Below are 18,568 nucleotides of genomic sequence, written 5' to 3'. Positions count from 1 at the left end.
CCGATCGCTCAGATATGAATCACAATATTGATGCGAGGAATAGAAGTAATAACGGTTGAATTACAATAGTGGTTGTCAAAGAAAAGAATTGAGGATATATTCTGTCACAGTACCTTGTTTCATCCCCCCATTTTTCCTCACTCCTTTTTTTATGTCGGCTCAATACCTCGCCTGTCAATGTTTTATTAACCCGCACACCCTTCTCTGCTGAATGGAGCACGGACGCTCTAAACCTGATTAAGTCGGACTAAATTAAATTTAAATGAAGTCGGACGAGAAGGCCAATAAGTGGTGCCGGTTTCACCCAGCCAAATATCTCCTCGCTATAGGCTATATTCCTCACTTCTCCTCATTTTCCTTTATTCCTCTCCTGTAATTTTGCTCTGTGGTTCTACAAAGAGACTGTATACATTTATTGAAGGCAGCATAAACTTCAAGGGCTGGGTGCTGTACACTTAACAGCATTACATAAAAAGGTATTAGCTCTCGACCGCCATCTCTGGGAGTGCATTGCAAAATCCCCAGAAATGACTTAATGGAATATTCCAAGCTAATCTTTATCTGAAACATCTGTATTGTACAGTCGTTTACCCCAGATGATCATGTAAATGCATGGTCCTTTACTTAGAAAAGATCTGAAATCCCATTGCCTTAAAATTCACTTATAACAGGAGCCAATGGGTGGTTTCCAAGGTGTCCACCGTTTGCCTTTATTCTTCTCAGGAGACTTGCTTTCAGATGTTTCAGAAGAAATCTGAAATTTTTCCACACCTCCAAAGTCTTTGATTTGCGAATGTCTACATGCTAAGCAAAAAGGCCTCTATATAGTACTGAAAAAGGGCTCTTGGATTCGTAACAATAGTGGAACTCTTGATACTATATAGAACCGTTTTCAAAAGGGTTATTGAAAGAACCATATACAACAGGTTCAGAGTCATTTATGCATTCAAATGATTTATTGAGTGTTCACGGTTCTAAATAGAACCATTGCCTTTACTAAAAACAACTTTATAGAACCATTTTTCTTTTCTTTTTTTTAGATTTTCCCCAGTTTCCTTATATCCAGTTCCACCCACTAGTTAGATTTCCCCCAAATTACACGATACCACCAGTGCTAGGAGGGTGAAGGCCAGCACAGGCTTCCTCTGAGACCTGTGAAGCACCACCACGAACATGCTCAGTGCCAACGCCAGATAACAGACGCCTGCACTGACTAGCATCGGGCTGAGTGATGAAGGTAGAGGAGGGCCATCCTACCCACCCAGAGGGCGAGGCCAACTGTGCCCTTGTGGACTCACCAGGGATCAAACTCATGATCTCCTGATGATAGGGCCAATGCTTAGACATTTGCACGACTCAGGAGCCTTATAGAAGAGGGCTTCAGACAGCTACACATCCTTTCAGACCCATAGCAATACCTCACAATCCAAAAAAAATAGAGGGCAACATATCACTAGAAAGTTGTGGTGTCCACCCCTATCGTAATGCACTGTCCCTCCTTTCAGCATCAAACTTCATCCCTTTACTCGCTAAGAGCTGTCTCCAGTGGTGTCAACTCTTTTAACTCTTGACGGGACTTGACCAAAATCTTGTTTAACTTTTTAAGGCAATGGTTTAAAAGACATATTCTGTCTGCTCTTTGCCACCGGTCATCACTGACACTTTCAAGCAGCACAACTGACCTCTTCAGGTTGCCAGATTGGGCAAAATCCCTGGATTACCATTTTATGCTACTTGCTATGATACATTTTTTGTTATGTTATGTTAAAGCATATAAAACGCGTTATGAATAAATACAAACAGTAGTCGCCACCCTAGTTAAATGCATTTTTCTCTGTACTAAAAACCTGTTGACTCAAGCACTGCTCATAATAGAAGCCACTGGGTCGTGGCTAAATGATTGTCTGTGTTAATTGCATGATACAGATGCAGCAGAACACCCACAGTGCAGAATTCACACTAACTCTTACACTGTTCATTTGCCGTCGGCTGTACTTACCTCAACACTGCAGGTGTTATTTCAGTACAGTGGATTTTGCTGCATGTGCAACTTTAGAGATATCTGGAGACTACAGTCGAAGAAAACACCAACTGGTGTGGAAGATAACAGGTGCACCACAATATGCTCATCCTACCAGGGGTATTTGACTGTGTGCGTGCCCTGTTCAAGTTGTCCCAACTATGTGCTACTTCACAGTAGTTAACTGATTAATTGGCCCTTACGACTCCAGACATGAGCTAATTAGCTCAGGCATTTGGGTGGAAGAAATGCCTGCAAGAGCTACAGTAGACGTAACAAGAGTTCAAGTCCTGAAATACCTTATTTAGACCATTTTATTTAGACTTTATCATTCAGATTGCAGTTTAACCGGTGAGGGTATCTCCCAGTGCTCCCCTCACCTTTTGGCTCACTGTTTAAAGGGCAACATCGAATGCAAATGAGCCTGTCAGACAGTTTAAATAAATTATGTTTTTTTGTCATTTTTTAAACTTCCACCAGTTTTTGTTATGATGTGAAAATGTGCATTGTGGAGAAACCGACTTACCTCTTTACAGTGGTGGAACCAGGCGTCGCAATGTCTACAGTGCGTATATAGACAGTTAATTTACTATCCAAAATGACCAGTAAAGCTAAAGAATGGTATAATAGTGGTCAATCTGAGAAATACAGTTTCTTTTGGAACTATTTTTCTTACAATGAGTGGATTGAAAAATCCATTTATAGGCTAAAACCCCCTCAAATGTATCATAAAACAATTTCTCAGGAATCAGGAAATGTATTTAGAACTATTTTCTGTGAGGTAACTTTTCGAGGAACTTAGACGTTTGGTTCCTATCACCTCCACTGTAAGCAATTCTGACGCGAGAAGTTTATCTACAACAGAGCTGTTCACACCAAACCACTCTGAATGACTTTGTTTGCATCTTAACGGGTTAGTTAGCAAAATGACTTTCTTTTTTTATTGTCAATGGGTTTTTAAAAGTTAGATATTTGGCTAATTACCCTGCTAAGCAAAGAGTAGCATGCATTTCATTGTGTGTTTTTTTTTTTGCATAATTTGAAAGCTCCAATTATCCTTTGCTTTGTATCAAAATTTCGTGATGAATGGACCAAAAGAAATGGTTGAACATTACCTGGAAAAATATGACTTTACATTAACTTCCATTACAATGTTAATAGTGTTTTTCCTTCTCCTGTAAAGTTCATTTTGAATATACAAGTTTTGTTCTGACAGTGATGATATATTTTACTTTGTAGCAGTTTTAATAGTGAGCTCTGGTATACAGCTGCCGTCAACCCATTAATTAGGCTGCCCCTTGTATTAATAGTACTCGTATATCTAGAATTTTCAGAAGAGTGATGCTTTTTTCGCACCAGATTGAGAAATCAAATTGTTTTTGGTTCATTCCTTTGTCACGTCATAATTATGCTGAAGGCTGATCTTGCAGGTCATGAAGTCAAATTCGATAGGAAAGCTTGCTAAGCAATAGCCACCTAGATACCAATTCCTGATTGGCCAGTTTTCCTCTTTGAATTTAGCCCTTTTGTTTCCATTTAAACTTCACAGTGGAACAAGAGTAGGACTGTAATACTTGAAGAGTTTAAATACAAGCATGATTCTATTGAATAAAAATAGAAACAGACATCATTAGACTTTCAAAGAAGGCCCTGTGGGTTCCTCTCTGGCCACTTTAGACTTTATCCCCCAGCACCGCTAGTCAAGTGCCTCTCGCTCACAATCCCACAAAGCCTCACACATTTTTTTGCTACTCCTCATGGAACATGGGCCAAACTCGCTTTCAGTTTCCCACCATATCCATCACACAGCATGTAGCTTACACCACAGACATATAAAGAAGGTGTCAGTCTTGTTCAGCCCCCAGGTTAGGATACAGGATCATGCTAGCCGGCCTCATCAGAACGAACAGTGACAAATTTAGCCCCATAATCCACGCTGGTGACGTTGCTGCGATGAGTCACCCTTCCTGGGGAGACCTCCATGTCAGGGCTGCGGATAATTGCATTTCACCGGAGACAGACGTCCAGGGCCTTCACGTCTGCGGCGAGGCTAATGATGCGCCGTGCACTCACAGCAGCCTGCCTCCACTGATCGCTGCCCAAATAAACATCAGCGGTCCGGCGTTGGCGTGCTGCAAAGCCTGGAAGGCCCAGGATGTGAAGCGGCCAAATGTAGCATCCAACGGCATGCGCCAGCAACCACATTAGAGGCGCGTGTCAGCCACCAGTCAGCCGAAGCGTGACGCTAGCGGCCGCGGTCCGGCTATGCATGTGCCTTATGATAAGCAGAGTGGTTGGAAGTGACTGCTGGGTGCAGTTAATTCCCACTGAGACGCAGCTCTCGTTACCGCAGTGGCTCATGAGAGGCGTGTCAGTCAGAGCTGGGTGGACAGGAGGAGACTGTCAGCTAGCGCTAATGGATAAGGATAATGATCGTGGCAGTGATCTAACCACCATGTAATTAAAGGCTTTCTCCCTCTCTCTCTTTCAGCGCGGGGACAGGCGGTGCAGGCAGAGAACGTGACTGTTTTGGAGGGAGGGACGGCACAGATCTCCTGTCGCCTCCAGAACTATGACGGCTCCATAGTGGTCATCCAGAACCCGCGCAGGCAGACGCTTTTCTTCAATGGGACGCGAGGTGAGCAGCAGGAAGTCACTCACCATGAACCTTTTACAGAACAACATCACACAGTGGTCATGAGAGATGCTGCCTAAAACTCATTTAACTAAGCATCTCTTTGTTCCACACCATGGATTCAGTCTGGAACATCTTGTGAGCCTTAGCCATTGCAAACGATAGTTCAGGCAAAAACTCATTCCACTGCTTTCCTATTAGTGCTAATCACAGTTGCTCAGCTAAAACATGTTTGGTACCCTCAGTTTGCCTATCTAGTTTTGCAGTGGAGTTAAGCGGCTAATGTTGCTAACAACTAACCTTTAGCATTGCGCAAACTACATGTCTCAATTGCGTACTTGTCTCAAACTGCGTAGTTGTTTATTTATTTCAAACAGACTTGCTTAAGTGGTTTCTGACTCCGTATAGGCCTATTCGGACAGGATTAAATGGGGTCCTTGGGTAAGAGGCAATCCTTTTATTTCCATCCGGATCAGCCATGTTGGCTTTTTCTCCCTCCTCCTCCGCCATATTACCTACTGTTTCTCACCAAATTCAGCCGTTGTGGGATAATTTAGTCCCATCTGGATACAAATCTTTGTGATTTTGGTAGATTTTCCAGGCAGATGTCACACTGTGTTAGAAAAAATATTTTTTACCGCTCCATTTCGTCTTCTAGTGCGCAAATCCATATTAACCATTTTTCGAATGGCAAAATGGTTGATGCCTTGGAAGCCTTCCAAACATTTACATGATCTTGGTGTAAAACTTTGTCTCTATTTTCTCTACAATGGGAAAACATTAGAAGGAGGAGAAGCAAAATAAAGCCAGTCTTTCATAGGCAGTGTTTTGTATAAAACGCTTTATATTCACACTCAGAACAACATCCATGTGCATAGATTTCACAGCCCAAAACTTGTACCCCCTGTACTTTTCATTGCCGTCCAGATGGGTGAATTTTTTCACTTTACTTTTTTTCCCAGACATCCCCCTAATGAACTATTCCACTCTGAATAGGGCTTACGACATACTGTTATCTATAAAATTTAGCGGCATCGCTCAAAACAGTAGCAACGGCCTGAAGCCTGAATTTCGTACTTTATAGATAGCAGTGCGTCCTACAATGCCAGACCACTTAAACCAGTATATTTGAGATTAGTTAACAACTCGACATGGTTTGAGGCAAGTGAGTGATTTAGGCATTCAGTTTTCGCTGTGCTAACTGATGGCTAAGCTTCCATTATTAGCTACATTAGCCTCGTAGCTCCAGTGCCTAACTAAAGAAGCAAACTTCAGACACCAAACGTGTCTTAACTGATCAACTTCATTTAGGGTAAGGGCAAAATTGTGTAAATTTGGCAAAAACATTGCTTAAAATGCCTTTGGTCCTTGTGCTAATCAGCCTCCTGAGTCAACTGGATATTAGGAAGGCTTGCTATTAGCAAAGCAACAGTCTGAATCTGTGGAGATGAGTGAAATGTAACCAAGATTGTTGTCGATGGTATTTTTTTAATCAGTGTGACTTTTGATAGATTTAATTAATATTACCATCCATTCTAGAAAAAAACAACTTAGACAAGCATGCCTGGTCACCAGCTAAACTAGCATATCACTGCTACATGTCTCCATTTTCGTTTTTCAGGTTTTGACCTAATTTGAAAATGCATCTTGCCCTTTACATTGTGTATAAATTTCATGATGAATGAGCCAAAAAATGGACCAAAATTACTTGGAAAATTGACCTACATTAAAAGTAAAGTAGGTTTTTTTTTTCCTGTAAAGTTATCATTTTGGAGATACAAGGTTTGTTCTGATAGCAGTGGTATGCTGTGGTTTGGTTGTTGGTATGCTGGTCAATCAGATCCACAATGTGCATCCAACAGTTTGTAGGCACCAACATTTTTACTGAAAATTAGGGTATGAAAAAGGAACTCTGAAGTAACAGCCTCTACTCTTCTGGGAAGGTTTTTACACTATATTTTGGAAGAATGCTGTGAGCATTTGATTGTGTTCAGCCACAAGAGCATTAGTGAGGTCAGGTATTCATGTTGGATGGTCAGTTCTGGATGGTCACTCCAATTCATCCCAAAGGCACTGGATGGAGCTTCATCACTCCAGAGAACTCAATGCTGAGGGGTTTATACCCCTCTAGCCAATGCTTAACATTGAGCATGATGGCCTTATGCTTATCTGGAGTCTATTGCAATGCTTTTCCACGTGCATTGTACCTATGTATATGTGCTATACACACGTATATTTTATATTGTCTCCACCAATTTACAATTTTAATGCAGCGGTGCATTTAGAGTTGGAGCGTAGACGTCTGTATAGTTTCTCCTCCTGACAGCGAGCTTTTATCATCATTTAAATGCATTTAAACTGTCACCATTTGTCTTTTTGCATTACTTTAAACTGATTACTGTGGATTTATTTTTAAAGACCCTTTTAGAAATGAATCCCTCACAGTTTTTTTCCTCCTTGCTGTCACTATCATTCATTTTGGCAGTGACTTTCATCGAATTATAAGAAATGAGTTACATTATGGCATCCCATTCTCTTCTCTTAGGGTTCCGTAAGAATCAGCATTCAAGTTTCATTATACATTTTAACAGTATTCATTAACATTTTATTAGTATTATAGGTTGTGGGATTCAAATAAACTTAACTTAATAAAATCATAACATAAAATACCACATTGTATCATACAGACCTACCTAAAGTGTAGAGTGTTGGGCCACCGTAAGCTATCAGAACAGCTTCAGTGCACCTTAGCATAGATTCTACAAATCTCTGGAACTGTACTGGAGGAATGGAACCAGTGGTTGATCTAGAGAATGGCTTTTTGAGAGTTTTCCCTCCGGTAGCAAAATAACCCTCACCTTAAAGGCAAAAACACCCGCCCCACAGTGAGGTGGAAGCCAGTGATGTGGGTTTGGCGAATGCCAGGAGAACGTTACCTGCCTGACTTCATTGTGCCAACTATAAAGTTTGGTGGTGGAGGGATGATGCTATGGGGTTGTTTTTCAGGGATTGGACTAGACCCCTTAGTTCCAGTGAAGGGAAATCTTAATGCTTCATAATACCAAGACATTTTGGACAATTCTGTGCTTCCAACTTTGTGGGAACAGTTTGGGAAAGACCCTTTCCTGTTCCAGCATGACTGAGCCCCAGTGCACAAAGCAAGGTTCATAAAGGCCTGGCTGGGTGAGTTTGGTGTGGAAGAACTTGACTGGCCCACCCTGACCTCAACCCCATGGAACACCTTTTGGATGAACTAAAACGCAGATTCTTCTTCTTCTGGATGAATGGGCAAAAATTCCCACGGACACTCTAAAATCTTGTAGAAAGCTTCCCAGAAGAGTGGAAGCTGTTATAGTTGCAAAGATGGGACCAACTTCATAATGCCTTTTGATTTAGAATGGGATGTCATAAAAGCTCCTGTAGGTGTAATGTGTAGGTGTCCCAATACTTTTGTCCATATATTGTGTCTTTCCAATAGATTTAAATGCACTTGGATCTAAGATGTCAGGTTAATCAATGGCCCTACTGAAACTTGAGCCAGTTAGCATTTTTATGGCCCTAAAATGAACCCTCTTCATATCTTCCTGCTATTGGGATCTAAAATCAAGGGCCTGTTCTGCATTTTTATAGGTGCCACACAAAGCATAGTAGGATGTTAAGTGCCTAATCCTGTTACAAAGTACACCTGGAAGCATTAAATTGGTTTGGCAACAGCATCCAGTAGTCTTATTCCATGTTTTTAGTTACTGGTCCAAATTGGTTGTTGGTTACTTTAACCCTCTATTGCATGATGTTGCCTCAGGGCAACAAACTCATTTTCCTCACTTTACAATGAGATGATATGTATTTACTCATGAAAGGGTTAACATTTAAGGGAGGAGTTTGAACAAACCAGTAAAAAGTCTGTACTTGGTCACATCAGAATCTTTTGGACATTTTGAGATATTTGAAACTTTTTTTTTGGATAGCACAAGACAATTTCTCTCAGAAGAAAAAACAATTTTTCAGCAGTTTAAAAATACGTTTCACATCTATTAGAGTGTGAAATTATTTTACTTTACATTCAGTACCATATAAACAATTAGTAGACATTGTTTAAATATGTTTGTTGCCTAAAAGCAACATTGTGGAGTGAATTTAGCTAGTCGTAAACAAAGCATCACAGTTGCAAAGAAAATAGCCATGTGAGTGAACAGTCCTCTCATTATATTGAAAAGGAAATTTTCATTTTCATTTTTACTATGTAAAGAAGTGTAGTTTTTCATTTTCATTCTAAATATTTACACAAAAAATCATATTTCTTGACACTCTGTATCATTTTTTTCATTGTCACACAATGTTGCTTCAAGACAACAGACCCTAAAAAGATCTATTCGCACACATTATTTGTTTGTTTTGTTTTTTTTTAATACTCAGGTCCATTTTATACAACAAAAGTGAATGAAACATTTTTAAACATTGCTCTCATAATGCTTGCAATAGAGGGTTAAAAAATAGAAAAAAAAAAACATAAGAAACTACAAGAAAGTGGAATCAAAACAGTGGTAACCACCTGATTCCTCAAAACACAAATGAACCAGTGAATCCGACTCATGACTCATTGAATCAGACAATCGGAATAAGTCAGAGCTTCCCATCACTACATGCTTGACAAGTGTGGCTGTAATTTGGCCACTTTGCCGGTGCTGAATCACCTCTAATGCACGGCACTATTTTCGGCCCATCTCTTTTTCGACCAGTCTTCGACCTATTAATATCCCTGGGTCCACAGTGAAAGCTCTGTCAGCTGCCGGCCGGCCTGGCCGCCTGAGTGCTCTAAATGCTCTGAGAGACACCAAATGAGCTTCTCGCCAGGCTAACTAATGGATCCTGATAGCGCTCTTTTAGTGGATGGTGGAGCAGAAATATCCCTCCGGGCCCATAAACACAGCGTCCTATCAGCATTGTCCACTTCTCCCCGGGCCCATTCCGATTGGCTGGAGCTGAATGGTATGCAAATGAGGCGTGACTAAAGGTGACACAGACTTGGACAAAGCTCTGACATTTCAGCCATGTTCAGTGGAGAAGGACTCTTTTATTCTCTCTGTTAAGCAAGTCAGAGTGAATAGATTCACACAGACACAAGCTGCTATTACACATTGATCTGTTCTCACTTACTCATTCACTTGCTCACTTGCTCACTCTCTCACTCACTTACCCAACCATTTACTCACTGAGTCCTTTGCTTTGTCACTCAGTTTGCACCGTCACTTGCTCACTTGCTCCCTCACTCACTCATTCACCGACCCACTCACTCACCCCTCACTCACTGCTGACACCCTGCTCCCCAGTCCACCCAGACCAGACCTCTATCTCCACCTCCATCCTTCCCTTACTTACTCACTCGCTTGTCCCCCCTCACCCCATCAGTTCCACACTCACTCTCTCTCTCTCTGACTAATTTACTCACTCGCTCACTCACTCTCTCATTGGCTCCTTCCCTTATTCAGTCCCCTATTCACTCACTCTCTCACTTCCTCTCTCAGTCCATCCGTCCCTCACTCACTCCACCTACACTCACTCACTCACTCACTCCCGCCCTCCACCACATCCTTCTTCACTCACTCACTCACTCACTCACTCACTCCTACATTTACTCACTCCTGCCCCCTGCCACATCCTCCCCCCACTCACTCACTCCCTTCTACACTCACTCACTCACTCACTCACCCATTAACTCACTCCACCATGTCCCCTCACTCACTCAAGCCCTCGCTTTCTCACTCTCTCCTACACTTGCTCACTCACTCCCTCACACCCTCACTCAAGCCCTCACTTACTTACTCCCTCTTACGCTCACTTTCTGTTGCCCTCCACCACGTCCACCCTCACTCACTCACTCTCTCAGTTTGCTCCTTCCCTCGTTTGCTTACTCATTCTGTCACTCACTCGCCCGCTCTCTCACCCACTACTTTCACTCACTTGCTTCCTCCTTCTCTCTCTCTCTCACTCCCTCCCTTTCTCACTCACTCACTCAATTACTTACTCACTAACTCACCTAATACCTCTTTCCTTTACTTACATCCTCCTTCCCTTCTTGTCTCACTCCCTCCTTCAGTCCTCCATCAGTCCCTCATCCATCCCTCCCCCCCTCACTCCCTCTCTTCCTCAGTCCCTCCCTCACTCATTCCCAGTTATTCTTTTCTTCCTCTCACACTCTCTCCCTGCCTACCTCTTTCCCTCACTCACGCCCTAACTCATTTAGCCACTCATTCCTTCAATCCCACACTTTTTCTTTCCTCCTTACTTCTTTTTTCCCTCCCTCACTCACACCCTCACTCAGCCCATCTATTTCTCGCTCACTTTTTTACCTTCCTCCCACTCTCCATCCCTCCTACATTTACACCCTCCCTCACTAATTTCCTTCCTCAGTCCTTCAGTCACTCAGTAACTCAAATGCACCAGTTTCTGCACAGTTCCACACATGGTGGAAGGTGTTCAGCACGTATCACAGCTCTAATGATCTGATATTCAGCTTGTAGGGCTGAGTGCTTTAAGATGTTAAACTGGAATAGAGCGCAGCTCCGTTTCTGCTGAGTGATGCTGACCGACCATAAACAGAGAAATCCACAGTCAAGAACAGAGTGTGTGTGTGTGTGTGTGTGTGTGTGTGTGTGTGTGTGTGTGTGTGTGTGTTAGTCCTCAGTCGATACGTAATGGCTCCTGCAATGGCTGCTCTACTGATCATTATTTGTTATTATTCTCATTTTCAGACAATCGATTCTTCTCTCCTCCTTTAACAACAAAGGAAAAACCTTTTTATTCTTTACTCTCTTCTCGCCGCTGCACTTTTCTACTCCTCCATCCCTCATCTCTAATCACCTGTGTCAGCCTTTTGGAAACAACACATGGTTAATCTCACATTCTCTCCTTCTCTTTCCTATGGTAGCCTTAAAGGGCCATGTTTTATTTACTCTGTTAATTTCAAGTTAATATATTTTCTTAACATGCTGAGTAATATATATCATTATCACAACAAAATGCATGTTATTTTCTGAGATAATGGGATTATTTGCTCAAACTCTTAATGCAGTTTTTTTTTCCAAGATCACAAAATAACAAGGTAATAGGCCTACATTAGTGTGCATCATCTAAGAACATGGTCAGCAAATTATGTCATTATCTCAGGGAAAAAAAGTTTTATTATCTCAAGATCTAAAAACATGGTTAGAAAATTATGTCATTATCTCAGGGAAAAAAAGTTTTATTATCTCAAGATCTAAAAACATGGTTAGCAAATTATGTCGTTATCTCAGGAAAAAGAGTCTTATTATCCCAAGATCTAAAAACACGGTTTGCAAATTTTGACGTTATCTCAGGGAAAAAAAGTTGTATTATCTCAAGATCTAAAAACATGTTCAGCAAATTATGTTGTTATTTCAGGAAAAAAAAGTAATAATAATGACACAGTATCTCAAAAAAATTACTTAACATCTCAAAATAATGTCATAGTATCTCAAAAATATTATTTAGCGTCTCAAAATAATGACTTGGTATCGCAAAACAATGACATAGTATCTCAAAATAATTACATAACATCTCAAAATGATGACGTATCTCAAAACAATGAGATACTATCTCAAAATAATGACATAGTATTTCAAAATAATTACTTAACTTCTCAAAATAATGACTTAGCATGACTTTGTATATTACAATAATGACTTCTCAAAATTATGATATAGTATCTCAAAATAATGGCATAGCAGTTTATTTCATAACGAAAAAATAATAATTACATGTTGGATTTTTTTATTTTTATATGGCGGGAAAGGGTTTCTGTGTTCCACAGCAATGAAAAGTGAACACATGATTCTGTATGAGCGCCTCTTCTGTAGGTGCGCATGCCTTCATCATAAGTCCTTTGTTTGTCATGAAGAGCTCCTGTAGAGTGTAAATCTCACGGATGGGATGGAAATATTAATAATAGAGGTCTGAAGTGATGCCATATTGATCCAGATGGGTTGGAAAAGGGGGATGGTCGTTTTACAAGGCGGGTGGTGTTTGTCATTTTCTTGACCAGGGAGATAGTGCACCCCCCCCCAACCTCTGTATGCATCCTGTATCTCTGACTCTTGTGTATTGAATGCCCTGCAGCCAATGGCCGATGGTCCAGTACAACCAGACTTGCCCGGTCTTGTCTTTTAAACACGTCTTCAGACAACATCCAGATATGAGACTAATACCAGGTGTAAACAAGGCCTATGACCTCACAGGGCTTCCGTACTGGCCCCCCTGCTTCCTTCCCTCATTTCCTTTACTGCTCAGTCCTGCCTCCTCGGCCCGGCTGCTCCATAACTCCATTTCTCCAGGGCCTCATTTTCCTGTCAGTTTTATCTCCATAAAATCATCTCTCACACCGTCTTTGGCTCTCCTCCATCTCCATACTCTCCCTCTATCTCCTCTCCTTCGGCATCGCTTCAGTATCCATCCCTCGCTTTGACCTTTCCTTCTTCCTTGTGTCTTTCTGGCCCTTTTAATCTCAGCTGCTCTTTCTGTTCTTTCTGTTCTTCCTTCTCTCTCTCTCTCTTGTATCTATGCCCCACTCTCATTCTTCCCTCCCTCAAACCTTCTCTCTCCCGTTCGCTCTCTCTCTCTCTCTCTCTCTCTCTCTCTCTCTCTCTCTCTCTCTCTTTATATGTTTCTCTCCCTTTCTTCACGCCCCCCCCTCTCTCTTTCACTTACTCTCTCTCTCTCACTCTCCTTTTTGGTTTGTGTCTCCCTTCTCTCTCTCTCTCAGCCATCTTTCTTTCTTCCTCTCTCTCTTCTTTTTACTATCTCTGCTCCACCTTCATCCTTCACTCCCTCAAACTCTCTCTCACGTTCACTCACACTCTCCCTCTCTCCTTCTTTCTTTATCGGTCTCTCACTCAATAATTGCTGTCTCTCGATCTCTCTCTCTTACTCCCTCAAACTCTCTCTCTCTTTCTCTCTCACTCATTAACTCTCTCTCTTTCTTTATACGTCTCTCACCCTCTCTCCCTCTTTCTTACTCTTTGTCTACCCCTCTCTTTCTCTCTCTCTGTCACTCACTCACTCACTCACTCTTTCCCCCTCTCCTTTTTCTCTCTCTCCTTCTTTCTTCCTCTGTCTCTCACTCTCTATTTGTCTCCCTTTTCTTCTTCCTTTCTCTGTCTCTCTCACTCTCTTTCTCACTCTGCCTTTCTCCCTCACTCACCTATTTTGGTTTCTCTCTCCCTTCTCTCTTCTCTCCCCCCCTCTTTCTTTCGCTCTCTTTCTCTCTATCTTTCTCTCCGTCTCTCATTCTTTATCTGGCTCTCTTTTTCTATGTTTCTCTCTTGCTCTCTCTCCTTTCTTACTCTGTGGCTCTCTCCTGCTTTCTCTCACTTATGTATTCATGCATTCTCTCGCTCTTTGCTCTGTCGCTCTGTCTTTCTTACTCTGTTTCCTCCCTCTCTCTCCCACTCCCTTCTTTCTTTCTCTCTATCTCTCACTCTCTCATCGCTCACTCTCTTCTTCTCTATCTATATCTCTGTCTCTCTCCCTCTCTCTCTCTTCCACTTCTTTCTTTCTTTCTCTCACTCTCTCCTTCCCTATCTCTATTACCCTCTCTCTCATCCTCCCTTTCTCTCTCCCACTCCTTTCTTTCTTTCCTTTCTTTCTTTCTTTCTTTCTTTCTTTCTCTCTCTTTATCTCTCACTCCCTTATCTCTCACTCTCTCCTTCTCCCTCTCTCTCTCTCTCTCTCTCTCTCACTCTCTCTCTCTGTATTGTCAGCTCTAGTTCAGCAGTGCTTTATTGGAGTGAATGTTACAAGTTAAATTATTGCCAAACCAATTAACATAAAACTCAGCAGACGGGAAAAAAGAACAGAAACACAACAATAGAAAAAGAAGTTTTTTTCCTAGATTATTTATCATAAACAAAGAAAGACTGAGGGAACATGTTTTTAATAAGTTATGTTTTGCCTTAATGGTTTTCCCCTTGGGTTGTGGCAAGATGCTGCGAGTGTTGAATTGATTTGAATATGCTTTGTTGTTCCTGACGGGAAATTTGTTTTGGAAAAAAGCAAATAAAAACAAACATACATATAAATCATATAAATCAGACCCTTCCACACAATCTCACCTTCATTCATCATTCATTCTGAGGCTCATATCATATATTAAAATATCATTCAATCTAAAGAAACAGCTCTAACAGTGATGTGCTGCTGAAAGGGAAATTCCACTGAGTTTTCTAAATTTCTGCATAATTCAGTGATTCAGATGTAAAAAAGTCATTCGGAGTGATTTTATGTGAAGTGGCTCATTGTGGCGAAACTTACTCCCTCAGATTTTTTACCAGTGGTGGTGATAGGAACCAGGGGGAACCATTTGTTTGCAGAACAAATACAGCTATTTTGTTTATTCTTCCAAAACAACCAGTGAATCTGCATTTTTGTGCGCTGAAACAAGCTGGATGGTTCCTCTCCACAGGACACGTCATCTATGGTTTCCAAAAAGAATTTCACATTTTGATTCATCTGCCTCAGTCTATTTTAAATGAGCTTTGGCCCAGAGAAGTTGGCGGCGTTTCTGGATCCTGTTTATATGCATGGCTTCTTCTTTGCATTATACAGCTTTAACTTCCATTGGTGGATTGCACGGCAAACTGTGTTCACAGACAATGATTTCTGGAAGTGATCCTGAGCCCATGCAGTGATTTCCACTACAGAATCATGCCTGTTTTTAATGCAGTGCCACCTGAGCGCCCAAAGGTCATGAGCATCCAAAATTGACCGTTGGCCTTGTCCCTTGCGTACAGAGATTTCTCCAGATTCTCTGAATCTTTTGATGAAATTATGTACTGTAGATTCTGGGATGTCCAGAGTCTTTGCAGTTTTACATTGAGAAACATTTTTCTGAAATTGTTCCATAATTTTTAGACACAGTTCTTTGGTTCTGAGAGGGTCTGCCTCTCTAAAATGCTCTTTTTATACCCAGTCATGTCTGTTAGTTGCAAATTGCTCCTCCAGCTGTTTTTTATTAGTACCACTTACTTTTCCAGCCTTTTGTTGCCCTTGTCTCAACTTTTTTAAAACGTGTTGCTGCTATTAAGTTCTAAATGAGTTAATGTTTTTCATGAACTTTGAAAAACATTGACTCATTTAGAACTTATTAGCAGCAGTACTACCTTTACTGAATATATATTCAGTAAAGGTAGTACTGCTGCAATTAAGTTCTAAATGAGTTAATGTTTTTCAATGTTCATTTTTGGTCAGTAAAGGTAGTATAGGTAGTATTTTGGCTACACTACATTTGGTTACCTCTGAAACATGAAACATGAGGCTGTGTAACAGTGGTTGGATTTAAGGTTTCATTTATGTTCATGTAGAGCTGCTCCAAAAATCATAGTAGTGTCATGATACTCAGTGCAATTTGGTTTAAAAACTGCATCAGTTCTGCATTAGACCGCTGTATGTAGTACCATGTAAGAATTTAGCCCTCTTTAGGACATTATATGGATGCCACCTCTGTTGCAAGTCAGTTTGTGAAATATCTTCCCTGCCAGATCTGTCCTAGACAACCGTAAGTTCGTAGCCATGAAGCGGTAGGCTGCGCAAAATGAGCACATAGCCCGTAAAAATTACCTATCCACTGTTGCATCACTCACTACAGAGTTCCAAATATAGTGTTCTTTACAAGATTTGAATGTGTAGGATTATAAATGCCGATCTTATTCTCAAAGCTAAACCAAAATTGTATGATTCCCAATTAATCAACAGGAATGTAGCTCTATGTTAATTTTTCCCCTCTTTATAGATTCAAAACCAATAGACTACAGGCTTTTAAACACAATATGAATTTGTTTTTGCCAAATAAGTTTGAGGTTTGCACTCATTACAAAAATAGCACGCAGATCAAATTAAAGATAAGTGTAAACAGGGCCCAAGAATCTGGCTGCTTGTATGATCAGGCTGCTTTCCTCTCCTAAAACATGGAGCAGCATTTCTGTGTTACTGCACACTAGAAACTGAGGATGGATTTTATTTTACAGAATATATTTGTCTAAATCGTACTCATACAGTGAGAGCACTGCCTGTCCTCACTAACTAGCCTGGTCAGTGTGCAGCATCCAGACTGCTCAATGAGTCTCTACATCATCAGCATGGTCCTCAGCATGTTTGACTGTCATCAGATAGGTTGCCAATACGTAATCTTGATTTGGGGCCGATTCGCATCGACATTTTCTCTGTTTCTTTTGCTCTTCCCTACCTCTCTCTCTCTCGTTCTCTGTTTCGGTCCAGTGGGCTTTATTGACATCACTGCTTTGCCTGCAATATTGCCAAAGCAATAGCAATTACAAGCAACGATACTTCAGTACTTGTCTTTCTTTCTCTCTCTGTTTATATATATACACACACACACACATATACAACCATATTTCCAAAAAAGTTGGGACAGTGGGCAAAATGTAAATAAAAACAAAATGCAATGATAGGCAAATCATTTAAACCCTAAATGTAATTTAAAATAGTACAAAGACAACATATCAAATGTTAAAACTGAGAAATTTTATTGTTTTTTGAAAAGTATGCCCATTTGGAATTTGGTGCCAATAACACATTCCAAAAAGTTGGGACGGGTCAACGAAAGCTAAAAAAAAACATCTGGTGGTTAATTGGCAACAGGTCAGTGACATGGTTGTGTATAAAAAGAGCATCCTAGAGAGGCTGAGTCTTGCAGAAGTAAAGATGAGGAGGGGTTCACCACTCTGTGAAAGACAATGCAACAATTCAAGAATAACATTTTTCAACGTAAAATAGCAAAGAACTTTTGCTTTTCATCATCTACGGTACAACATAACATTAAAAGATTCAGAGAACATGCAAAGACAAAACGTATAAAAAAACGCCACCGCCTTCTCTGGGCCTGAGCTCATTTAAAATGGACTGAGGTGAAGTGTGAAAAGTGTCCTGTGGTCCGCCAAATCAACATTTGAAATTCTTTTTGGAAATTATGGACACTGTGTCCACTGGGCTAAAGACCACTAAGCTTGTTATCAGTGCACAGTTCAAAAGCCAGTATTCATGATGTTATAGGGGTGCATTAGTGCATTAGGGCATGGGTGACCTGCACATCTGTGAAGACACCATTAATGCTGAACAAAACATACATGTTTTGGTAACATATGCTGCCATCCAGATAGTGTCTTTTTCAGGGAAGTCCTTGATTGTTTCAACAAGACAGTGTCAAACCACATTCTGCATGTATTGCAACAGCATTGCTTCATATTAAAAGTGTCTGGCTGCTAAACTGACCTGCCTGTAGTCCAAACCTGTTACTCACTGATAACATTTGGTGCATTATGAAATGAAAAATATGACAAAAGAGACCCTGAACTGTTGAGCAGCTGAAATCCTATGTTAAGAAAGAATGGGACAACATATCACGTTCAGTCAGAGTGTTGTTAAAAGAAGAGGTGATGAAACACGGTGGTAAACATGCCCCCATTTTTGGAACGTTTTGTTGGCATCAAATTCAAAATGGGCATATATTTAAAAAAATAAATAAATAAAATTTCTCAGTTTCAACATTTAATATGTTGTCTTTGTAGTATTTTCATTTAAATATTGGGTTTATATGATTTGCATATCATTGCATTCTGTTTTTATTTACATTCTGCACAGCGATCCAACTTTTTTGGAAATGGGGTTGTAGAAATACACATACCTACCTGGCCCTATGTGAAAAAGTAATTGCCACCTGGCACTATGTGAAAAAAGTAATTGCCCCTTAGCTACTAAATTAAGCAATTAAACAAATTCAGTTGACCACTGAGTTCAATTTCACTAGCCACACCCAGGCATGATTACTGCCAGACCTGTATAATATAAACATTATTTAAACAGAACCTGTCTAGCAATATGAA

General features: G+C 40.7%; 1 protein-coding gene across 3 annotated transcripts in view; it reads left to right on the top strand.

The window, feature by feature from the left end:
- Window positions 1–18,568, top strand: part of cadm4 (cell adhesion molecule 4) — a 283,735-nt gene that overhangs the window by 216,117 nt on the left and 49,050 nt on the right. For all 3 annotated transcript variants that reach the window (XM_036593354.1, XM_036593362.1, XM_036593344.1), the window contains exon 2: window positions 4,512–4,658. In XM_036593354.1, coding sequence (XP_036449247.1) covers window positions 4,512–4,658 — 147 coding nt within the window. The remainder of the gene's footprint in view (window positions 1–4,511; window positions 4,659–18,568) is intronic.

Source organism: Colossoma macropomum, unplaced genomic scaffold (assembly GCF_904425465.1).
Source record: "Colossoma macropomum unplaced genomic scaffold, Colossoma_macropomum, whole genome shotgun sequence".
Taxonomy (NCBI): domain Eukaryota; kingdom Metazoa; phylum Chordata; class Actinopteri; order Characiformes; family Serrasalmidae; genus Colossoma; species Colossoma macropomum.
The sequence above is the reverse complement of the archived record's forward strand: the minus strand, read 5'-3'. Positions and strand labels throughout refer to the sequence as shown.